The 22813-nt window shown below is 42.6% G+C and overlaps 1 protein-coding gene across 8 annotated transcripts in view; it reads left to right on the top strand.

Annotated features, from left to right (window-relative positions):
* LOC118509514 (potassium voltage-gated channel subfamily KQT member 1-like) overlaps window positions 1–22813 on the top strand; it is a 240523-nt gene that overhangs the window by 194432 nt on the left and 23278 nt on the right. For all 8 annotated transcript variants that reach the window (XM_036050208.1, XM_036050209.1, XM_036050211.1 and 5 more), the window contains 5 exons: window positions 652–722; window positions 1493–1620; window positions 21078–21174; window positions 21259–21453; window positions 21529–21680. In XM_036050208.1, coding sequence (XP_035906101.1) covers window positions 652–722; window positions 1493–1620; window positions 21078–21174; window positions 21259–21453; window positions 21529–21680 — 643 coding nt within the window. The remainder of the gene's footprint in view (window positions 1–651; window positions 723–1492; window positions 1621–21077; window positions 21175–21258; window positions 21454–21528; window positions 21681–22813) is intronic.

Raw genomic sequence — 22813 nt, 5'->3', positions numbered from 1 at the left:
GCACCAGGAATAGCCAATTAAGCCATCGGGGAAGATAAACCCAGCAAAAAAAAAAAAACAAAACACGCGCTTCTTCGGAGAATTCTTCCAAGAAAATGATGCGAAAAATGTTCTCACCGCCCCCCCTCCCCCTTCAACAACTTTTCCGTTGATCCTCCCTATTTTCTTGTAAAGCAATAAATTAGACACTAGACCTTATAGACACGTACCTTGTAAGGTTTGCAACTTTCCATAACTCAATTTCTAATTACGATTTCTCTTTCTTCTTCTTCTTCCCCTTCCCACCTTCGAACGCGCAAACGGTTCGAACACAACGTACATGCTCACACCATGAAAAACAAACCCCCTCTCCCCTAAAAAAAAACATACCTTCCTGCCGCCATCTTTACAATCTCGCCACCGTCGTAATCCACGTTCGGCGCTGGTTTTGTGCAACGTGGGTTGGAATTTTGGCGCTGCGGCACTGTTTGTTCAAAATTAATTTTAATCTGCTTGCCCAAAATCCGAAACAACAACAACACGACGGCGGCCGGACACCTGATAACAACGGAAAACGAAAAACAAAACCATCCTCTCGCGGATCTTGCTGACACCGGTTTCTCCGAACGCGAACGGGCGCGGCGTGCGATGCTTGCTGGCCATTCGGTGCAGACGAAGATGAGGAACCGAGATGTGTACAACTAACGAATCAACACAAGGGGGCCATCCGTTTCATCCGAAAGGTAAGTCCCATACCGTTCCAGGATCGCCACCGATCCACCTATTCTTGCACCCGATATACAACATTCCGCAGGCACCGTTTCGGCAGCCGACCATTCGGAAGCGGCCTGCATCACATCCATATTGCTAGAGTTCGCCGGAATTTCGACCAGTGCGATTAATTTACGCACCAGTACCTGTTTCATTTACTCTTCTCGAGTATTGCCGGGAACTGGGGGCGCCTAAAGTTCCCCTCAGGGATTATAAGCCAAATTTGACCATTAGTCCGAAGGGAAAATGCCGGCCTTTATTCGATTTAATTCAATTTCAATAGCGCTCTCAAAAGCTGATCGGAGGTTGCTGAAGCCCGAGCAGCGACTTCCGATTGCACTGTACAGACGTTTATTGCATTTCGTTGCAACACTGAAGGCGAAAACCCGGGAAAACCCATTGAGTTCATGCATCAATGCATGATGCCAGCAGATCAAACGAACCGGTACACGCTTCCAGGTATTAGCATAATTCAATTTGTAATCCACCGCGAACGAGATCCGGTTACATTGAACTTTACGGACGGGAAGAGCATCAGGAGGACACAGGAAACGGAACGGATTCCCACATCCGCGCGATGATATCCAATCGACGATGTATTTCGTTTTCTTTCTTTCTTTATTTCGACTACCAATAACCCAATACTTCTTATCCTTCCACTGTTCGTTTTCTTGCATGACCCGATTGCAAAATCAAACAAAAAAAAAACAAACCACCCCCCCACACGCACACACGTTTGCAGATGAAGTATTTTGTAGCGCGCCGCAAGTTTAAAGAGGCCTTAAAACCGTACGATGTGAAAGACGTCATGGAGCAGTACGCCGCCGGACATGTCGACCTGCTTGGCCGCGTGAAAAACGTTCAAACTAGGTACAGCCATCACAAATTGTCCCTCATCACCACCACCCTAGCGAAACTAATGCTTCACCGTACTGTGACTCCACTAACGTACCGTTTCCCAAATTTTAACGTTCCCCCGCCCTCACTGCCCTCACCGACCATGTTTTCCTCCAGCCCCTGTTTTTCTCTTACTTGGTACCGGTAGTCGTTTGTTATGTTTTTTTTTTTTTTTTGATTGTGTGTAACATTTTACCAAGAAACGAAACAAGAGCAGGCGTTTTATTTAGAAGTCTCTTAACACAAACCATCAAGGTTACTTCTAACAACCCAGCAAATAGTATATAAGTGATTGCCGTGTGTATTGCCCTACCTAACTTATGAGTTCCATCACATCAAACTAAAGCTTTCGATAACACTCTCTACTCGGATAAGCAGGCCACGTGTGCTCTACTATACTCGCGTGTGCTCTAGTGTTAACCTGTGTTCCTCGGTAGTCCCCAATGTACTACTTCCCACTACTACCACGAGCTGTTTCATTGCATCTGACATTATTCCCGCTCGCAAACTACCACTCTTACTACAAAAACACACACACTAATACACACCTACTTCTTAACACACCTTTTTCTATTGTATCTTACACACAGTGACTCTGTCTCTCTCTCTCTCTCGCTCTCTCTCTCTAGTTGAGTTGTTCTATACACACTGGTTTTGTGATTTGAACTGGTTTTTAACTTTAATAATCAATATGAACACTAACACAGCGGAATGAATACTTATCACTTATACTTATGTGTCACGGTTTTTCTTAAAAGCAACAAAAAATTTCATTAAGTGTGTGTCCCATCTGTATCTCTTTGTGTGTGTTTATTTCGCCTGTAGGATATGTGAACGTTTTGTCGAATTAGGTAATTTATTACGTCTTTTGTTTCTCATTTTTAACCAGTATTTCCTGTGTAGCTTTTATTTTATTATTCAAACTTTTATTATTTAGTTTTTGTTTACATTTTATTTTTTTTGTTTTATTGTATTGTTTGTTAATTTTTAAGCCTCTTATGACTTTTGTATTATTTTCATATTGTTATATATGTTTTACTATTTATTAAGTGTGTTTCACTAAAATTGTTGCAAAACATTCATGCTCCTTTAATTTCCATGTTTACGATTTTTGATCCAAAAGTGTGATACTAACGTTGTTTATGTACGAAGCTTTATACCACATGTTCTAAACTTAGAACCCAGCCATGTTGACAGCTTCGGCTTTCACCGCGTGGCTATTGGCCATTTGCCATCAAAATGAGTTCTTTTACACAATTTTACGATTCTTTTACACACCTTCTCCGTCACTCCGACAGTCTATTAGAGTCTCCAGAGCCTTCGAACGAGCGAGCGTATCGGAACACAAAGGCACACACATTTCCGGCTAGCAATACGAAACAATCGTCCACAAGGCTGCCATAGGTTGACGGTGGTGAAAGTGTGTGCCCAGTTTGCCATGAAAACCTTTTAACGGGCTCGCTAAACGTGTCCGCAATTTTCGCGTGAAATGGCTGCAAGTTTACGAGCGTCAAATTTGCTTCTCGCCTTTTTACGACATCTTTCATCAGGCGAAATACTTGGCGACACAGTCGTTTGGACATATACGATTTAAAGAAGAAAGCAATGCCGATCGGGTGGCTTTAAAAGGCACATCGAGGTTGTTCATCTTACCTCGGAGGTTTTTGCTCGTCTAGACGCGACAGAACTAGCTGTGGATGGAAGATCGTTCGCCTCGGAATGTTTCAACTAGCGACCGTAAGCTGCTTGTTCCCTGAACTCACCCAGCACGGTAATGAGGTATCGAATGGTCGTCGCACTGTTCGGGAGTTGTTCAAGAAAGCACCTTAATGGCTGTTTAGCTCGAACCGAACTGGTTGGCCAGCAATCGCCGGAAGGACATCGTTGCACGGATGATTGGAGAAACATAAAACGAACGAGACCGGTTATTGGAATGCCATTAGCATTCGACGGTTCGCGTGTGTATCCTTAGTGAGGGAAAACGGTAGTAGTAGACTCGCGTATACTCGCCAAAGACCTTTTCCCGAATCCCAAGACAAAGTTTACACGACACAAGGGATATCTAGCTCGGGACAACAGTCTCGGTGACCTCAGCCTGCATGGAGTCGGTTGTTTGGGCAAAACTATTATGCTTGTCGGCATTACCATTAACACTGTACAAAGGATCGTTTGACGTTGTTTTCTGGGCTGGTTAGTAGTGTTTACTGGTACTCACTAAAGCCTCCAAAAGTTTATACCTTTCTCCATTATTCCTTACACCTTACACCGCCTTTCGGTTGTAACCTATGCAAATCGGACAAACAAAATCCAATCAAACGGTCAACCAGATGACAGACCGTCCATGTAACCGACCGACCGTAACAAAACCAATCCATAATAGGCCGCCAAGGGATTTTACCGTCGTCCAGGAGTCCCTTTCGTCAGACGCCAGGGAGAAAAATATGATACAATAAATTTTGCTAACGAAACAAAATCCATCAATAAGATAACAGAACCAGACAGACAGCAAAAGGCATAAGAAAACAATCGCGTCCGAAGAAAAACTTTTTGGAGGAATATTTTTGACTGCAAAACAAAACCCGGTCTCATATTGAGCCACCATTATGTTTTCGTTTTCGTGCTCTGATTTGATGTTAAAAGGGAATGGTGCGATATGGCTGGATAACGCACGGCCCACGGCACCGAGTCCTGTGACAGAGCGGCCAGACAATGGCAACAGATCTGTCAAATTTATGTCCAAATAATGTCCGCCGGGCAAGCGATTGTCTTCCACGAGTTTGTAGAATTCCTCGAACATGGGAGGAGCATGATGAGATGTCTTTATCATTTGTTTGATGCCTGGGAGGGCTGGCTAGTTCCCGCAGCTCGTTTGTACGTTATCAAAAGGTTATCATTAGCAGATAATTCGCTGACAAGCCTAAAAGGGGCCACGTTCAGTGCATCAAATACAGATCTGATACCAGCTGATAAGAAGCCTTAGCTGAGGATACGATTTATACCAGAATTGGGTTATCAATAGGAGATCCTCAAACAATAGACATTTAGGGCGTCAGGGATTTAATGATAGGAAGCGATATCCGTGAAAGCCATCTGAAGAATATAAGTTGGACCATTAAAGTGCTCTCGAACAACAACCCCTAATGAAACAAGTCTTCAACCTTAAACAATGATTAATTATGTTCAATGTAAATTATTTGCTTTACCAGAACTCACCGGGCGTACGTAATTAATCCACTCAATCAAATACCAACATTTTTCGAGCAGAATACAAAAATCACCTCAAAAAAACTCCAACAATCCATCCAGCACACTCCCGAAGCAGGGATTTACCATTAAATCGAGTGTGATTAGCTGAGTTTTGAATTTATCACCCATTGAAGGATGATTTCCATGGGCTTCAGGATTTCCCCTCATTAAAGGTGCTACACGCTGTGAGTGATATTAATTACTCCCGACAGTACACATCACAACCCGCTAAAGATTCCCGCCCGTTTCCACAAGGCGTGATGCCATTAAAATTAGCTTTTAAAGCAACAAAAGGATACCCAGACGATACGCGTTCAACAACATCGCGAGCTTTAAATGTTGTAAACTGATCCGTTTCCAGCCCACCATCGTTCCAACGAGGACGCGCGCTAGGCTGATATTAATGGAATTGGTTTACCTTACCCATTTTGTGTGTGTGTGTGTGTATCTGCCGGCATTCCGAACTGGATGAGGATGACGACCAAGACGCTTTTTTACCATTTTCTGCTCACGCACATCGTGCCGGGCTGGCCTGAATCGTTTATCCGGCATCGGCTTGGTACGCACTCGAACGGTTGGTCTTAAAATGCACAGGACGCGCCGGCTTTTATGTGCCTTTGGTTATGCTTAGTTTTAGTACGCTACGCACACACACACACACCACGATAATGAAGTAGCGCCACGGGATGTAAATCTTCAAAGAAACATCATACCGGGCGGGTTTCGTTTGAACGAACCGGGCGACAGTATAAATCACGTGGAAATTGGGTATCATCCGAAGGGCACGGAAAAATTATCCTCACACCTTTTGGGAGTCTTCCCCTAACCTTTGGTCTGGACAGGTTTTGTTTTTGGCTGCGTGTGCTATTTTTTTTCGATTCTAGGATGAATCAGGGGAAGGAACTCTGTTCAACATCTTGGTGAAAATAATCACAATGTGCCTTTTGGTTTTTTCGAAGGGCATGCAAAAATCTCTCTCCTATTAAGCCGCAGCGATGAAGGTAGACATCGTTGACGTGGACATTCAACACTGGTCCACAATACACACTCACTTGCTGTATATTACGGCCACGTCGAGCATTTGAGATCATCCAGCCAGGTGACGAGCTGTGTCACCGCGATCCTTTCACGAAAGGGGTAAAGATATGATCGGCTAAGCCCATGAGCCCATCTCAACCCGCTCGTAATAACATGCAAAAATAAAGGTTAAATAGCTAACAGAGAGCCAAGGGTGCTTGCGGGAACGCACGACCACAGACATCGGGCTGGATGTCTCGTACGCAGGTGGCTTTATGTTCCGCAATAATCAACTACTATCCGGAACGACCTTTAGCCAGCCCCAGCCGTATGAAGTTCGCGCTGACTCAGGGAGCAAAAACGAATTCCCCGCTGCTCTGCTACTCACTCGCTGGAAATTGGATTCATTTTCCGCTAGGATGAGATCCTTTCCAGCGCAAAATTGCACACGGGAGACGCTCGACGGCAGAACGACGGAATTGCTAGCTTTCTGTATCGCTGAGTATATGGTCGTTGTGATTGGTGAATTTAATGACGAGATGGGTAAAGTCAAGCCCAACGATTAAGTCTTGTACGGGAAGTAGTTCGATCGCGCGTCTTAAAACTTGCCCTTGAACAAAATGTCTCAAAACGTCATACAACGATCGAATGTGAGCTGATGCTGGTCGTGGACGATTTTCCTTCCTCCGTCCAGCACACCAACGAGAAAAGAAAAATAGCCCCTTTTTTGTGAGTGCGTCTATTATCGCCACAACGTTAAAACGTTGTACGAACCATCAAAGTGAAGCCATAAAGGCAGATTTGAAACCATTAAAACGGTCTGTACGGTCAAAGTGGCCCGCGGGGTGGGGAGTTTTTAAGACAAGGCGACAGTGTGGATTAACGACACGCCTCCTGTCACCTTATCGTACACGCTGTTACGTTTATGTTGTGCACGGTTTAACGATCGCCGACATAAAACAAGCGAACGAACCAACTTTACCCGGTTCGAGCGGCAAATTGTCCATCATTCATTCATTTGATCTCCCTGATTCGGTCCCCGTCTGCTCGATGGATCGGGTTAAAAGGGTTAATGAGTGATGCCGCTGAGGTTGGCGGATTGGTGTGCGTCTGTGTCTGCGTGTTTGTTATCCTTTTAACCCTCCGCAACATTAATCGCTCTTTAAAGCTAATCAGCCGGAACGTACATCAATTAACGCGGGTTGTTAAAAAAGTATTATCTATGTGGGTTTTTAAATTATAGCCTCACTGGTGCTGCTGCAAGCCCCGATACTTAAATCACTCTTAAAATATTTAGCATTGCAAAAACAAACCACCGCTCCGGTCGTTCAGCAGGAACCACCCTCGTGATCCGCTTGGTAAACATTCCGTGCTGTGATTTACCTCATTGTGCGATTTGGTTGAAAGACGATTGTAAGTGATTTATGGGTGCCACGGGCTCGAACGGGGAATTGATGGAATTTATTCCCGCCAATAATTAAATCAATTCAATTCGATTCCAATTGTATCACGCCGAAGCTATTAGGCAGGCACGGTAACAAACAGATTTCCAATTTTGCAACACGCCCTGCATGCTCCGGTGCCGGGGCTGCTTTCATCATCAACTTGTAAATTTCCTTTTCTCCCTCTTTGGCTTTTTTTCACCCCGGTGTAACATTTTAAACCATAAAAACCCGGCTTTCGTTCGTACGCCACCGCGGTGAAAAAACGAAACAAAGTCATAAACCAACCGAACAGCACCGCTCCCGGCAGTTCGGTACTTTCTCAAGGCGTTTTTTTTTTATTATTGAAAAATGCGCCGAAATGCTGCTGCTACATTCTCCTGGGGAGAATGTAATTCAATCAACCAATTTTATGGCTGTCTGCCAAAAAACAGTAACCATGCACAACGAACAGCAGAAAAAAAAACCTTTGCCATACCTACTCGGCCACAATCCGATCATGAAGTAGGGAAGTGCTTTGCGTTAAGTTTCCTGTTTTTCCTTTGACTCTCTTTCTGTCTTTATTGCACTCTTTACGCAAAACTCTTCCCAATGCTTCTTATGCTTTCGGTGTATTGTCGATGTGAGTGAGTGTGGTTTTCTTTTCTCCGGAATTCGGTTTTGTAGCTTTTAGCCTTTCCGGCTTTGAGTTTCCACTCGAGTTCCCCCTGATTTCCACGTATCATCACGTATCTGATGCCTTTAACGAGCTTTGATGGCTACGGATCGCACCGGGCAATAGTCGGTAGGACGGCTTAAGGTACTTCAATCCATTGAAGTATTTTTCCTAGGAGCATGAAAAAAGTCCCCAAAAATCTTTGTTAAAATTTGTTAGTACTCAAACGATCAAAAATATATTCCAAACAAACTCTTAAACTTTTATTAATAACAAGAGTACTTAATGTTCAACCATGGAGACGCCTGGTGTCTCACTGGATCGTTGTGATGGAGACGCCTGGTGGTTCTGCACGATGCGGAACGATGGAGACGCCTGGTGGCTCTTGCTTTTAAATATTTGAATCGTAATATTGTAGGTCATTTTCATGAGCATGATGCTTCGCAGGGAAAAAATCCCATTGCCAGAAAAATTACACACCATGTACCATGTTGTAGTCAGTTTCCCTGTCTGCTTTCTACCCAGCAAAAGCAAGCAATGGACCTGCCTTTTTCGCTCTCACTCACGCACATTGTTCTCTCAGCCCGACACTCGCCCGAGGTCAAAATGGCCGGAAAAAAGGTGTGTTTATGGTGTAAATTTATTCATAACACCCATACATGGCCGTGGATGGACGATGCCGTTTGCTGATTTCGGTTTGGCTGTGTTTCTGTTTTTTGCTTGACTTTAAATGGGATTATAAATGGTGTGGTTTCCAAGCCCCGAAAACAGAAAGACCATTTTGCGAGATTAAATATGCTCTGCGCACGATTATCAAACTCATGGCACCTTGGCTGAAGAGTGGCCACGAAATGCACGAGCAGTAAGACAAATTATGCCTGCAAAGTTAAGAGTGTTGAAGCGAGCAGTGTGATGTGATTTACTATTTTTCTGCGTTAAGTTTTCGGTCCCTTCTGTTCGATAGCTTCTTTATTTTTATTTTACTCGAAAAAGCAAATCTCTCGACTTCAGATCCAATCAGTGCGGTGATGTATCCTTTCTGCTTTTTTGCTCGTTTTATGTAGCATAAAAATTACAGACTTGGCCTTAACTCGCCAACAAAACAAACCACAGCTCAACGACCGCAACAATGCATAAAACACAAAATCCTGCACACTAAATCTCACGCTTCGATGACCATTGGGTTGATAATAAAAAATCACACACGCCCGACAAAACCGAGCTAGCAGCCGCAAACAACCCAATCGAACATAAAACGATAAATCCGTCCCACAAATCCAAACTGGCCATCGGGTGCGGTGTGAAAACTGCTTACACTTTTATGGTGTTTAATCTTTGCGCTCGCGATCGATGTGGCGATTCGTGGGGGCTTAAGCATTTCTTGTACAATTGTGAAAAATGGCACACGATCCCTTTCTGATTGTAACGGTCGTAAAATCGAAGCCCCCAAAACTGTAAGCGACAAACCAAAGGGGATGAATTTGACCTCGTAAAGTAAGCAAACCATCGGCCGGAATGGGCACGGCTTAGCGAGAGAGAGAGAGACATTAACCGCGATAAAGCAACCACGAAAAGCGTGGTAACGATGGATGAAAATTTGAAAAGATTGGCGATCGTTACATGGCGATTTTGGGCAAGGATAATTTACTCTTCAGTTTGCCTGCCCCATGCCGTTAATTACATTAACGAACACGAATGACTCGTGCCATAAAGAAAAGTTTGTTGCAAAACGAGCTTCACAAATGCAAACGAAACCCTCATTTGGCTACCATAAAAAAGTGCACTCTACTTGATTGAGCTTGATAGTCACCACCGAAGGTTTTCGGCACGTTTTATTATGCCTCTCTGCTATATGCATGCTTATTGCTCAACCTGTATCTTGCAATAAAACGCGCACGTGTGTAAGTGCGGCTTTACCAGCAATTAAAGTTGATTAAATTCGTGCAAGCAACGTGAAAACAACGGAAAATTGGATCAAAAATCGTAAACATCCGTCGGGTTCGTCTGCTCGCCTTCACATGTTCAAATTTGATTTATTCCGTGTACGTTTTAATTTAATTTTCCTCGAGCTTCCATCGATCCGTAACAATGTGTTCATGCATCATAAAAATTGATTCACCGCATTCAATGTGTCATAACATCGATTATTTAAATTCTACCATACCATCCACCGTCCCTTCTTCCACATGTTCAGTTCTTTCCCCGTTCTTCTACTAGGTGTGTTCTAGCTGATACAATTGATTGTCGATGTTGTTGTCGGTGTCGTGCTATCTCAGTGTGACTGTATTTGATTGCGCTTACTGTAAAACCGTGTTACTCTCTCGCTCTTTATGTGTGTACCTTTATTTCCTAATGTATGTGTGTATATTATTTTACTTGAATGTTTATGTGTCTGTGTGTGCGTGTTTTGTATCGTCACTGATTTCTATCTCTTCGCAGTAGCATCAACCGACTACTCAAGCCCAGCTCAACACATGCAAACTACCCAACCACTGTCTAAACGCCTCGCCTGTACGGTGTAACGATCTGTTCCCTTTGCTAAGATAGACCCATATCGACCTTCCCCATACATACATATTTATTGTCCATTTTATCCCCGTTCACTATGTTAAGCTGAGTTAGAGAATAAAAATTATTCGAACTAAAATAGGGAATTTTTTATGCAAAAGTCCTTAAAATTCTGACTCTCCTCCTTGCAGTACATCAGCCTATTTCCCCCAAAAATAATCGATAAGAAATTCATTTTTAATAGTTTCATTCCATTAGGATGATGTACTTCCCGCAGATTATCTCTATCAACAGCCCACAACTCATATTCCACACACTCATCCTTCGTGAGCTTCGTAACTTTCGCAACCCAACAATTCTCAACATCCACCACCGTACCGAGAGCCCCAACTTGCGGGAAGAATTAATCTTTGGGGAGTGTAAATAACAATTTAAACACCCACAACCCACCCACCACTAGCAACACCGAACCGCCCAATACAAGGTACAAATTGTACCCGAAAGCCTGCTTCCTCTCGACTTTCCTCGACTCGATTTAAATTAAACAAACTTCCATTATCCCTTGGCCTTCTCGCAGGCGGTGCGGCGAAGGCAAAGTGCAAACAAGGTTGTTAGGGCACACGCCCGGCACAACTGTCCCGAATAGTGTCCCGGACACGGTATACTGCAATTGAATTAATTTCCCACCCGTGGCTCCCTTGTGGGAGAGAAAATGGCATCCAGCCGCAGAGTTAGCAGAAGCAGCCAAATTGTTGGAAATGCACGGATTCATAACCATTTATAGTTCCACCGATTCGGATGCTCTCTTTGCAAATGCTTATCGAGGGAGAGTAAAAAAACCATATTTTTACCACCATTCAACACACACACACACACAGTGTTTTGGTGGAACGCTCTGGAAAATCTTCCCACTCAGCTTCCTTGGGAAAAATCTTGGCCAAACTTTTGCCCGCTCTGCAACCACCTGCTTTCCCTGGTTTTGTGGCCATCCTGGGTGAGTGGTTAGTGCCACAGTGCCCGGCCGGACGCTTCCTGGTGCTGGCGGTAAATTATTCATAGCTTCCAGACCGGATACTTTGATGCGCATAACAAATAAGCACCCGGTCACCATTTGCCACTACGCTGACGAACAGGGTGGCGCAACTACTATGACCGTTGGTGCCTGGGTTTGATTCTTTTTTGTTTTTGTATTCACATCCGTTTCCCGCTAGTTCGTTCGTCCCGGGCGTTGGATTTCTAAGCATTGCCAGTGACGCGGGAGTAAAATAAAATGTGAAAAATGGTGCCTTCTTTCTACCCACACACAGAGCGAGTTTAACCCCGTCGAGCAGGAAATGAAACTTAAAAGCTGCCCCGTTTGGCAGCAAAGTATCGCTGAATTATTGACCAACTAGATTTGGAGGCCGCTCGGACGAAGAAGCGACGGTAGTTTCGCGTTCAAAACACTCGCACCAGAATGCAAAGACCAACATCTGGCGGCCGGAGCGAATACCAGCCGTGCTTTCGACTGCTTTCCCAGTCCCGATGGGAGCAAAGAAAAGCTTCACAAAACACAAAACACAACCCCTCTGTACAACCTTTTAAAGCGCTTCCAAACAGTGTGTAAAGACAAACCACGGAAAGGTGGAATCGCTTTTCGGGCACGGGCAACTAAAACGCCCCGAGCCAGAGGGAAAACATAGCGCTCAAATCACCGATCGAGGTTAGCGAGTGAGTGAGAGCAGGCCAGCAAAAAAAAGAAGGGAATTATACCGTACAAATATTTGTCTGTTGGCGTATAAATCATTGCAACAAGCAAGCGAACAAGTCGTTTCCGTTTCAGCTATGTTTGCTGTGTGTGTGTGTGTTTGTGAACCACTTCCGGGGTTTCTTGAAAGCTCCATCTTGAGGGATGTGTTCATCCCCTAGACCGAAACGGACATCTTCCGGTCCATGATGCTACCGAGAGCCGGAGATGTTCGTTCGCTTATTACTTTCATTACCTGCTAACTGCCCGGAAGGTTCGTTGGAACTGTCCCTGTCCCTGTAGCGTAAACAGTGCTGTAAATACAAATTACACCAAACTTTCCCAGCAAACGGACAAACTTCTGGCGGTGGCTCGGTGGGTGAGCGATATGTACTGCAACCAACCAACCAAGGCAAGAAGTCTAGCTTGGATCTACTAGCGTCCCGAGGACGATGAGGATGGACAACCGGACCGATTAGCCGAATGGTGGTTGGTGATTGTCTTTTTGATTGTAATTATACCCCAAACCAAATTTTTGGGTTTGTGTTTTGTGGTGTAGAAGGTCCAGGTCCTTTGCATCAAACTGCGGAGCGCCTGGAACGCTACGTGAATCGTTTGAGTTGATTTCTACGGCGGAAGGAAAATGGTTGAAGTTTGCGATTTGTAATTGTTTTCTTCGCACAGAATATTCATAGCCGAATAAGACACATGCCGAAAACGTTTATGTTATATACTTTTTAAAAGGTGAAAGTTCAAAACTTTAAATAGAATCCAATTCTGATTATGAGGTTTTATAACTGTATTTCAAATTTCAGTTGAATAATTTAAATTTTTAAATTTGAATTAAAAAAAATGTATTAAAAGAAATCTAAATTTAGTTTATGACGATGGGTTAAATATCTAATAATAAGTAAAAAAATCTAAATAAATATCGTGTAAAACATCGTATGTCGACTTATGTCGACTTGTGCCACTCAACTGTACTAATTCACCGTGCTTGCACTCTATCAATACTGTAACCTGTATCCTGTAACTTGTAAAGGTATATTAGATTCTCATGACACTCTCTCTCTCTCTCTTCTATTCTCTCTCTCTCTTTCTCTCCCCTCTCACTCACTTATTCACACACTCTCTGTTTCACTTTGTTTGTTTTTTGCCTTCCCCTATCGATGTACTAAATCGAATACGCTGTCGCAACTTGTATCAAATGTGGTTCAAACTCGTCTCTTTTACACATTAAAAAATCTTACGAAAATATGTAAAAAAAAACCCCTTTGTTCAATTTGTAATTAAATTGTTTACATATCACGAAATCATGTTACACAAATTGCATACTTTTGGGCTGACCGTGCTCACTTCAATTCAACCGAAACCCACCATATCGACTGCAATGACACCACGCACAATCCTTGTTTGTGTGCATGCACACACACACACATACCTACATGAACAAACACACACACACACACGCACACACGTTTTCCTTTCCCCCACCGTTGTGTATGTCGACATCATCAATACGATACGTCCTTACTCCAACCACACCGACACCAACACACACACACCATTATTCCTTCCACCTGCTGCTGGCCGCGCGTGTTTTTTTTCGGCGCGACTTCCTTCAAACTAGCTAAAGTATTTCGTGGCACGTAAAAAATTCCGCGAGGCACAGAAACCGTACGATGTGAAAGATGTAATGGAACAGTACACTTCGGGACATGCGGATCTGCTGACCCGCGTCAGGAACCTACAGTTTAGGTGAGAGCACTCCATCCAACTACCTCTACTTTCTATTCCGATTTGCTATACCGATTTTCTTCCCATTTGTTTTCTCTCCATTTACTGATGGCCTCAGTTTTGCCGTGTATTTTTGCAAATTAAATATTGTTTTCTTTTTGATTCTTTTGGTTCGTTTTCTTTTCTCAATATCTCTCTTTCTCGACGGTTGTTCTGGCCCAGTTTTTTTATGTTTTTACTTTTCCAAGTATTTTTTTCTAGCTCGCGAATTTTTCTCTTACTCTTTTGCTCTTCTTCTACTATCTTCTTTACGCGAGTTGATCTCACTCTTCGTCTTTCTCTGTCTCGAGCATCCAATCGAGCTGCTACTTCTGATTTTACATTCCTGTTTTTCGTTTTGCCTTGGCCTTTTTACTCTGTGCGTACGATCCTGGTACGATGCTGGATCGTATCTACATTTGCCATCTGTTCCACTTCTCATTGGAAGAGCTTCTTCAACTTCAAGCTAAGATACCATGCTTTCTCATTATGCATTCTTTCGGTAAAGTTGCATCGAATTGCCTGCCACCGTTTGGAGCCTGTTGTGAAGGATTGGGAATGCGCTCGATTTAGAGTATCGATTCCCATCACTCATACCAATTATTTTCTTCAGCATCTCCTGTGTGTGATTCTTCTTTTTTTTTTCTTCTATAATAATGCATTCCAATATTCTTCTCTGCTGCCATGAACTGTCATGAAATGTCAAGGACTTTCTTTATATTTTACAGTTCAAAAGGATTTATTCCTCGTCAAATATATTCCTTCACGTTTTATTTCATTTTTTTATTTCAAATAATAAAATCCAGCTAAACAGCTTCCAGATTGGCCAGACTTTATTAGGCTCATTTTTATATTTTAACTTTGTGTGAACCTTTTTTTAAAAAAAATCAAAGCCTTTAATGCGCTTAGCCAGTTATGTTTCGTTGTTTTGAAGATTGCGTGTTTCCGGGGCTCACATTTTGTACAAAAATTATAACCGCCCGTATCCGTATTATCTCCATTTGTTCCGTAAACCGAATATATAAATATACTTATCAAAGACGCATATTAAACCCGTACCTTATTTTTGCGTATCAGCAGCGTTTGAATGTTTGTATGCTCATTGATTTGCTTTTCCGTTGCCAAATTCGCCAGTTTGTTGGTGGTGTTTATCATGTTCTTTTCTTATCGCTCAGCCAGTTTCTTTAGAATAGATTTTTTTCGATTACGTGCCGTACGTCTCGTTCGTTTCGTTGTTTATTAGGTTAGGTTCATTTTGGTTTTATTTTCTTGTTTGTTTTATTTTTACAGCCAACAGAAACCCAGTTGTTTCTTTGTTTGCCCTCCAAAATTCAACTACCTTCAAGCAGATAGTTTTTTTTGAATGTCATTGATGTGATTTTGTTGTGTTGGAAAGTGTTGATTTGTTCATTTTGCCGTTGTTTTTTTCTTCCCCCCTCATCAATCCTCATTGCGGTGTGTAGCGCGCGGTTGTCCGTGTGTCGTATTTATCCAAACATAAAAATATTTGTGTTTTTCTTTTCGATTGTCATAAAAACTATTTCAACTAAATCCTGCTCAATGCAAAACTGTAACTATTATACGTCGCCAGTGAGCGACATAAACTGAGTGAAACTTTAAAAAAAACCCCGTACAATTCCCCAATCAATAAAGAAAATACGATGTTTGATGTTTACTTTTCGATGTGTGGATCATTGTGAAATGTATTTTTCTGTATTAATTAATCAAAACTATATATACATAGTACCCAGCTAGTACCAGTGTTTGAAAAGCAATATTTGTGTTTGTAAAGTGTAACAGGTAACCTGTAGGTAACGGCGTTGCAAATGGATTTGGAGGTCTCCCGGAGGGTATCTCCGACTTTTTTCAAAGCATAATCAACAGCAACTGCAAAAAATCATCAATGACGTTTCAAGCTACACACACACACATCCTACTTGTTGATTGGACTTTCCGCCCGTTGTTTGTACAGTTTTTTTTTGTTTTGTTCGGTGCTGCCGTTTTGTTTGTTTTTCCGCCGGATCAAACACCGGAGGCAGTTCGTTCTCCCTGTTCGTTCTCGTACAATGCAACACTAGTAGCGTTTTTGGCGTAGAAGCAGTTGGTAGCCTGCCCGACCGACAATTTGGTAGACAAATGCTCTCGCACCTGCTGACCGATCGCTGGCCGGGAATGGGGTTTTGGTGGTGGCCGGCCCCCACCTTGACCACTTGTACATATACAATCAGCCATCAGAAATTATGTTAAGCGCTAGTTGCAGCCGTGCCTCAGTAGATCATCAAACATAAAAATAAACGACAGCTAGTAGTGCAAACAAGTAAATGAATAATAACAACAACAGCAACAACAAAAACCCCACCCACGACCTGATCGCCCAACCCACACGTCAAGCACCCGTCCTCGATTCCAGGTCCACTCAATCAAACACACACACAAACATGAAAGCCCAGAATGGGGCAATCATCATCCCATTCGTATCGCTCCATCCCTACACACCACTGTAAATAAGCAGCCGCAAAAACACCCCAACATTCACACACACATGCACTCACACTCCCAAACACCCGGTTCAATATTCCGGTCCCGTAAGAGGTCTGATCCGTCCGGAACAGGCCCTCCAATTTTATGCGTCCGATTTCGTTGCCAAATTGCCCGTTTTTCCCTTCAACGTCTTGCTGCCGGCCGTACGCATAACAACACCTTCGTTACGATTTGTGCGACAGCTCTGCAAGTAAATCAACATCTTTGGTTTACGCGCATAGTTTCGTACCTTTGCCCTTGTCGGAAACTTTTTTTCGGCCTACGGTCCCCCAGCCAAGTAAAGCTTAGTAGAGGAAGAAGTAGGACTTCCATGCTTTTCGGATTGTATATCAGTAAACCCCGTTTCCCCCATCAAAAAAGGGGAGGGAAATAAAATACTCCGAACGAAAGTGTGGCAAAGCGGGAATCTCGAATCGATGTAGTGCCGCTTTTCTGAAGTTATTTCCAGCAGTGTACGAGGCCTATTGGTACAGCACTCGCTAATGTAGTTTGAGCTTAGTTTTCTATTTCATGTAGACTGCCATACAGGCCAAGCTCACAGTATTTAATGTGGAAACTCGTCCGAGCAAGGGTCTTCGTAGCAGCAGGGATTAATAATGGATAGCTTAAGGTGCTACTCAACGGTAGCAATTTTAAATATCTTTTAAGATTTATTATTGTGAATAATTCTAGTAGTAATTCAAATTAATTTGGTGAGTAAGACTGTAGCCTATCTCTGAGAATAAAATCAGAAATAAATCAGTTGTCCTTAAGCATTTTAACGATCTTCTAACTTTTTTATACTAGTTTTGAGGGCTCATTTGATTAACCTAAAAAAAATTTCGATTTTTCTTGTTTTGCTCAAAATTAATTTCCAGCGAATATTCTCTCGCAATCTGCGATCCGGAATCCCTGGGATCAAGTCCAGACAACTGAAACTATTGTTTGGTTTGCAAAGTAAATTTTCAGCAAATTAGAATTTGTTCTAAGTTTTACAATAATAATAGTAGCTTCATTTAGAAAAATATACCTAGCAAACCGTGAAATTTCAAAACGTTTCCTTTGAGAGCTGGATCTGACCTTATGGATACTGGCGCCATCTATGCGTCAGAATAAATACTAAGCTTCTCAACTGATTATTACTTATGCTTATACACATTTTCAATTGTCTAAAAAATCTCATATCGTCTGTTAGGAAGAAGAGAATTAGTAGAAAGAAAAATAAAACTTTTATTCAGGAGTTTGAAAGATTTTTTATACCTATAACAAGCGTCTACTCGTGCAAAACTATAGGTAATCTCGACATAACACACAGTCTAGCAAATCTTAATCTTATTCTTGCTATATCTCGACCTGTTTTTTTTTTAAACATGGAGACACTTGTTTTATGAACTCTGAAAGACTGTATGATTAAGATGAAGTTGGCAGGAAACTCTGATAAGAAAAGGACAGTTCTCATTAAGAGTCGTTAAACACACAGCTACGAAGGCACTTGCGAACGACCATCCATCATAAAACTGCTGCATCCCTTTGCCGGCCATTGCATGAACCGATTGCAATGACTCCCCATTTGCCGGAACGTGTAATGGCGTACTTAGCCTGGTCCTGGCTCTTCTGGCACAGGAATCCCGCACCTTCCACCTAATCTCTTCTCGTTGATGTAAACTGTTTACTGTAGAGCATTTACTCCTTTCCATTCATCCGTTTCCTATCTCACTCGTCGTTTACAAAACAACAAAAACTTCAAACAAACCTGTCACCCCGAGACCTACTCGCTGCTTGCCTGCTGTCTGCTGCAAATAAGCTGCTTCATGCATGTTGTTGTGTAGTTTCACCGTAGACCACCCCTAGATTGAGGCAATATTTATGTTCCTGTATGGTAGAAAGTTCACCTTACAAAAGCCCTTGCATTAAACCTCAAGTACCGAGCATTAGTACAGTGCATTGACTTGTTGTCGCACACGCCGCAAAACCCGAACCCAGCTTGCATTGCATCCGTGTGCAACAAGCTAGTGATTACACGAACCATTACCCACGCATGATAAGTCGCCGGCTTACCGAACTACAAACTGTCACCTCAGTGAAAGATAGCCTTTGTCCGGTGCTGCAAAGTAGCCCACTCTCTCTCTCTCTCACACACAGCTTTGGAATTCCCCTGTAATGGGATAACATTACTAAACAAACACCACAAACCAATACGATGGTGAAGCCTGATGGGGTGAGTTGATGCCACACCAACTTTTGTCGCTTAGACAAACTCACACACACCACCGGTGACGGAAAAGCGAAATCTAATCGGATTAATGTACGTTCGTGTTGGGTTAAAACATCACAAGATCTGTGTCCCGGTTTTGATGTGGTCAACCTCCATTGTGATCACCTTTTTTGCCCTTATTTTTCACCAACCTAAGAATGTTTGCTTAAAATGGAAAGACTTCCAGAGGGTGCCCGGAACCATGGAACGACACACGCCCCGGGGAGGCAAACTTTTCCGAGGCGAAGTAATAAACTAGGCCACCTTTTATCAACTCACCTGCAACTTCATCATCGCTGGCACTGCAATGCGATTTAATTAAACTTTCCCTGTAAATACAGTCTTTTTGGACTCATTTTGATAATGGTGCGCCGTTTACGGGGATGGCACAAAACACGAACACCGTTTAGCTGCTTGTTCTAGGAAAATTATTCTACATAAAAACAGCTTTTCGTTCGACTGCTGAAGTTCGTGCAAGTAATGTCAAAAAGCTAAATTAGATATCCCTCGTCCTGGTCAAGGGGTCACAAAAATTTCTATCATGATTGACGCCATTTTAGAAACTATTTCTCTCTCCGTTAGTCTATCGCCTATAGCTGCTGTTAAGACAGGCTTTCACCGAAGTAGTTAAGCACTGTTCCGGCTACCATCGGAACTGGATGATTATAGCCTTTCAATAGCGTTTTGTTTTTTGTAGGGCAATCGAAAAAAATTCCCAAAAAGTCATTCCACAATACAAAAAATTTAAACCTTCTGTAAACTGTTGTAAATAAAAACAGAAAACTAATCTCATGCTAAGCAATCAACACATGTTTAAAGGCAAACCAAACAAACCGGAAGCTTTTCACTGTTGTAATTATTATCCCGAAACGCTTGATTGCTTTAGTTTCCCGACAGTTAGTTTTTCTCATTTTATCGTTGCTCATTTGGCATTCAAGTTGTCCCCTTAGGCTTTTCATTTAGTGACTTTTCATCTGCTTTCCTATAGCCTTTCCCAAAAAACAGCTCACCTTTTGTATTTATCGCACACATTTAGTTTTTGGCATGCCTGTTTTAGTGTACGTGTGTAGCTATGTGTGTGTGTGTATGTTGCATGTAGTAGAAAATTATGGCGTCACTTTTGCTTGCTTATTTAACCCCGTGACGCCCCCTAATAATGCATAATGATTGTTCACTGTAAAGCTTCTGCATTCTATCTGCTATCTGCTTTTCAATTTGTGTACTTTGCCGTTCTTTTACCTTGTGTATTGCTTATTGCTTTTTTGTTTATAAATAATAAAAAACAACCCCTTTAACCCTTGAAAGCCAAGGATAGTGGCAAACGGACGACAAGGCAGCGCACGAAAGGCTGCAAAACAAAGAACCAGGGCAACAAACACGGCCGAAAGTTTTCAAACCGTTTTTCTATGCTGCAGCATGCCATCACGCCATTCAATCCGCTGCAGTGTGAAATTGTTCGTTTCTCCCCCCGCCAAGACAGAAAACTAGAATCATTTCATATTTTGAGAAGGTTTCGTGATAAAAGTACATTTCCACCAAATCAATCATGGTACAGCAGCGAAATGGTTGCCATCCGTCGCTGCTGCTGCTACTGTTCGCTGTTCACGCTAAATGACAGTGATGTTTTATTCAGCGTTTGGTGCATCTTGTCAGTGATGGCTGCTGCTGCTGCATTGTTCCTTTGGAACACGCTCGTCGCCGAAATGTCACTGTGCTCTTTTCCGATAGCGCGCTCCAGTTTCCATCACACTCGATTTCAATCGATTCCCCGCTCGATTCCCTGCCGAATTACATCCATCCGCTGCAGACGATATCTAAACGCTACTCGCTATTCGAATACGGGTGGAATGTAAATTGGATTGCAGCACGAACCTTATCGAATTCGCCGTGGGGCTATTCGCTCTAAACCGTCACCAAACGCTGTCGATAGCTTGAAGTGCTCAAGCTGCTCGGCGCTGGTAATTTGTTTTGCATCCTTTTCGTGTCGCGATTTCGTTGTTTACGTTCCGTTTTTCGCTCTACTGGCATGTGTTTATTGTTGACTAAAATAATCTAAAACATCCCCTTACCTTGTGCAATTCAACACTGCATTCAGTGAAATGAGATGCACTTGCACCACCACCACCACTATGATACTAATATCGCCCTACTGTACCGCAGTTGGTGTGCATCGAGTTGCACAGTTGCAGCAGAAAAGTAATATCTAATGCAGCATTTTCTTCTACTCCCTTCCACTGCAAATGGCCGACCGTGCCGTGTGTGTGTGCCGTTTTTGCCCATCTCCAGGTTAGACCAAATTCTTGGCAAGCAAGGATCGAAATCAAAAGATGTGTATGCATCGAAAATTAGTTTAGCTTCGCGTGTAGTGAAAATTGAAAGACAAGTAAGTGGGGGCCGCATTCCTAAATCACATTTTCTCTATTTTTATGCTTAAATATCTTCTCTTATTTCACCGAAAAACTCGCAGGTTGACGACATAGAGACAAAGGTAGATTCATTTATAGATTTATACATGCAGGATCGGATGCGTCTTTTATCACTTCCACTACATCCTGACACATCACATTCCAACAATCCAAACCTTCCATCATTGCCACCGAAAGGCGGTGGTGCAGCGGCTGTTATCACTACTGTGAAAACTAGTTCTAGTGGTTCGTTGAAAGTAAGTGCCGGATTCGATTGACGCGATTCGATCGTGAGTGACATTTAATGCCCTTTTGTTTTTCTTCCCCACCAGCCAAAGCCTATTTTAGTAGATAAACAATTTTCGGAACCGAATTCACCGATAGCGAAAACGTTCGAGGAGCAACCGTTGCAGCAGAAACGTCCACCAATGCAGCGCGGATTCTCCGATCTGGGGCATAGGATTAAGAAGCGTGTCACGCTCAGGTAAGTTGGAGAGAGCAAGTGAAGACTGCTTCCCATTAACGAATTTCCATTAAACACAGCCTAATAATTACGCACTGTTAGACAAACGCGGACAACGCAAGACTGACTATCCGGATATGGATAAAATCAAGTCAAGAAATGCTAGAAATGGCAGGCCAAGACCTCTCGAAGTTGTAGAACCACTTAAGAAAAAGGAGGGGGACAAAACTTCTTGAAAGACCCTTACCTCTACTGTACACTAAGGAAGTTAGGTACATTTGAAGAAGCTTTACACAGAACGTTTTGGGATTTTCCCTCAATCACAGCATTGTTGTTTCCTGCAATGTCACCAAGCGCAGAATAGGAATCCTAAGACCTGTGCTCATCCATCGAAAGAATCATCGGCTATCGTCAGCTCGTCCCCAAAATTCACATAAAATAATTACTTTCTGGAACTACCTAGCGAAGCTCATCTGGATTTGTTTTGGTTCAATTGTGACTAGTTAACTCATCTTTTCATCTAACTATTCGGCCAGGACGTTCCTATCGAATAAAAAAACTAACATCATCAGTCAAGCATGCTTAGGGTATGTTTCCAAAACCTCAAAGTCTCATCAACAAACATACGCGGATATCTATAATAGTTTAAATTAATTTTGAGTCGATATACTGTTATACGACTAAATTGCTCTGCATATTAGCAACGCAGTCAGGCTGTCCTTCGCAAATTGCTCTGCATGTTTCTCGAAAAGTGCACACATTTTTCTAAGTAATTTTGAAACACACTCTGTATTTTTGTAATCTAATTTTCCATTTGCAATTGAATTCGTAAATTGGGCATTGTCAACAGTAAAAGTTAAAGTGCTAAATGTGTAGTGAAAATCCTACTGAAACGTAACCAGCAGTCGATTGTATCAATATTCTTTTGTGGGCCGGATCAAAAGGACTCGAGTGCCGCATCCGGCTTGCGTGCCGTCAAGTCTCTATTTGGGAGCAGAGTAACGTGACTTAAGATACCCGATACCTCATTGTTCCATTAAAGGTGACTATACAATCGAATTCGAATCAATTTCGAAAGCCTGTCGATAATTATCCGCGTAAGGTTTTGGTGGTAAAGTCAGGGTAAAGCCCTATCAATTGGACAGGGACCAATT

This window comes from Anopheles stephensi, chromosome 3 (genome assembly GCF_013141755.1).
Source record: "Anopheles stephensi strain Indian chromosome 3, UCI_ANSTEP_V1.0, whole genome shotgun sequence".
Lineage (NCBI taxonomy): Eukaryota > Metazoa > Arthropoda > Insecta > Diptera > Culicidae > Anopheles > Anopheles stephensi.
This window is presented reverse-complemented; position numbering and strand designations above follow the sequence as displayed.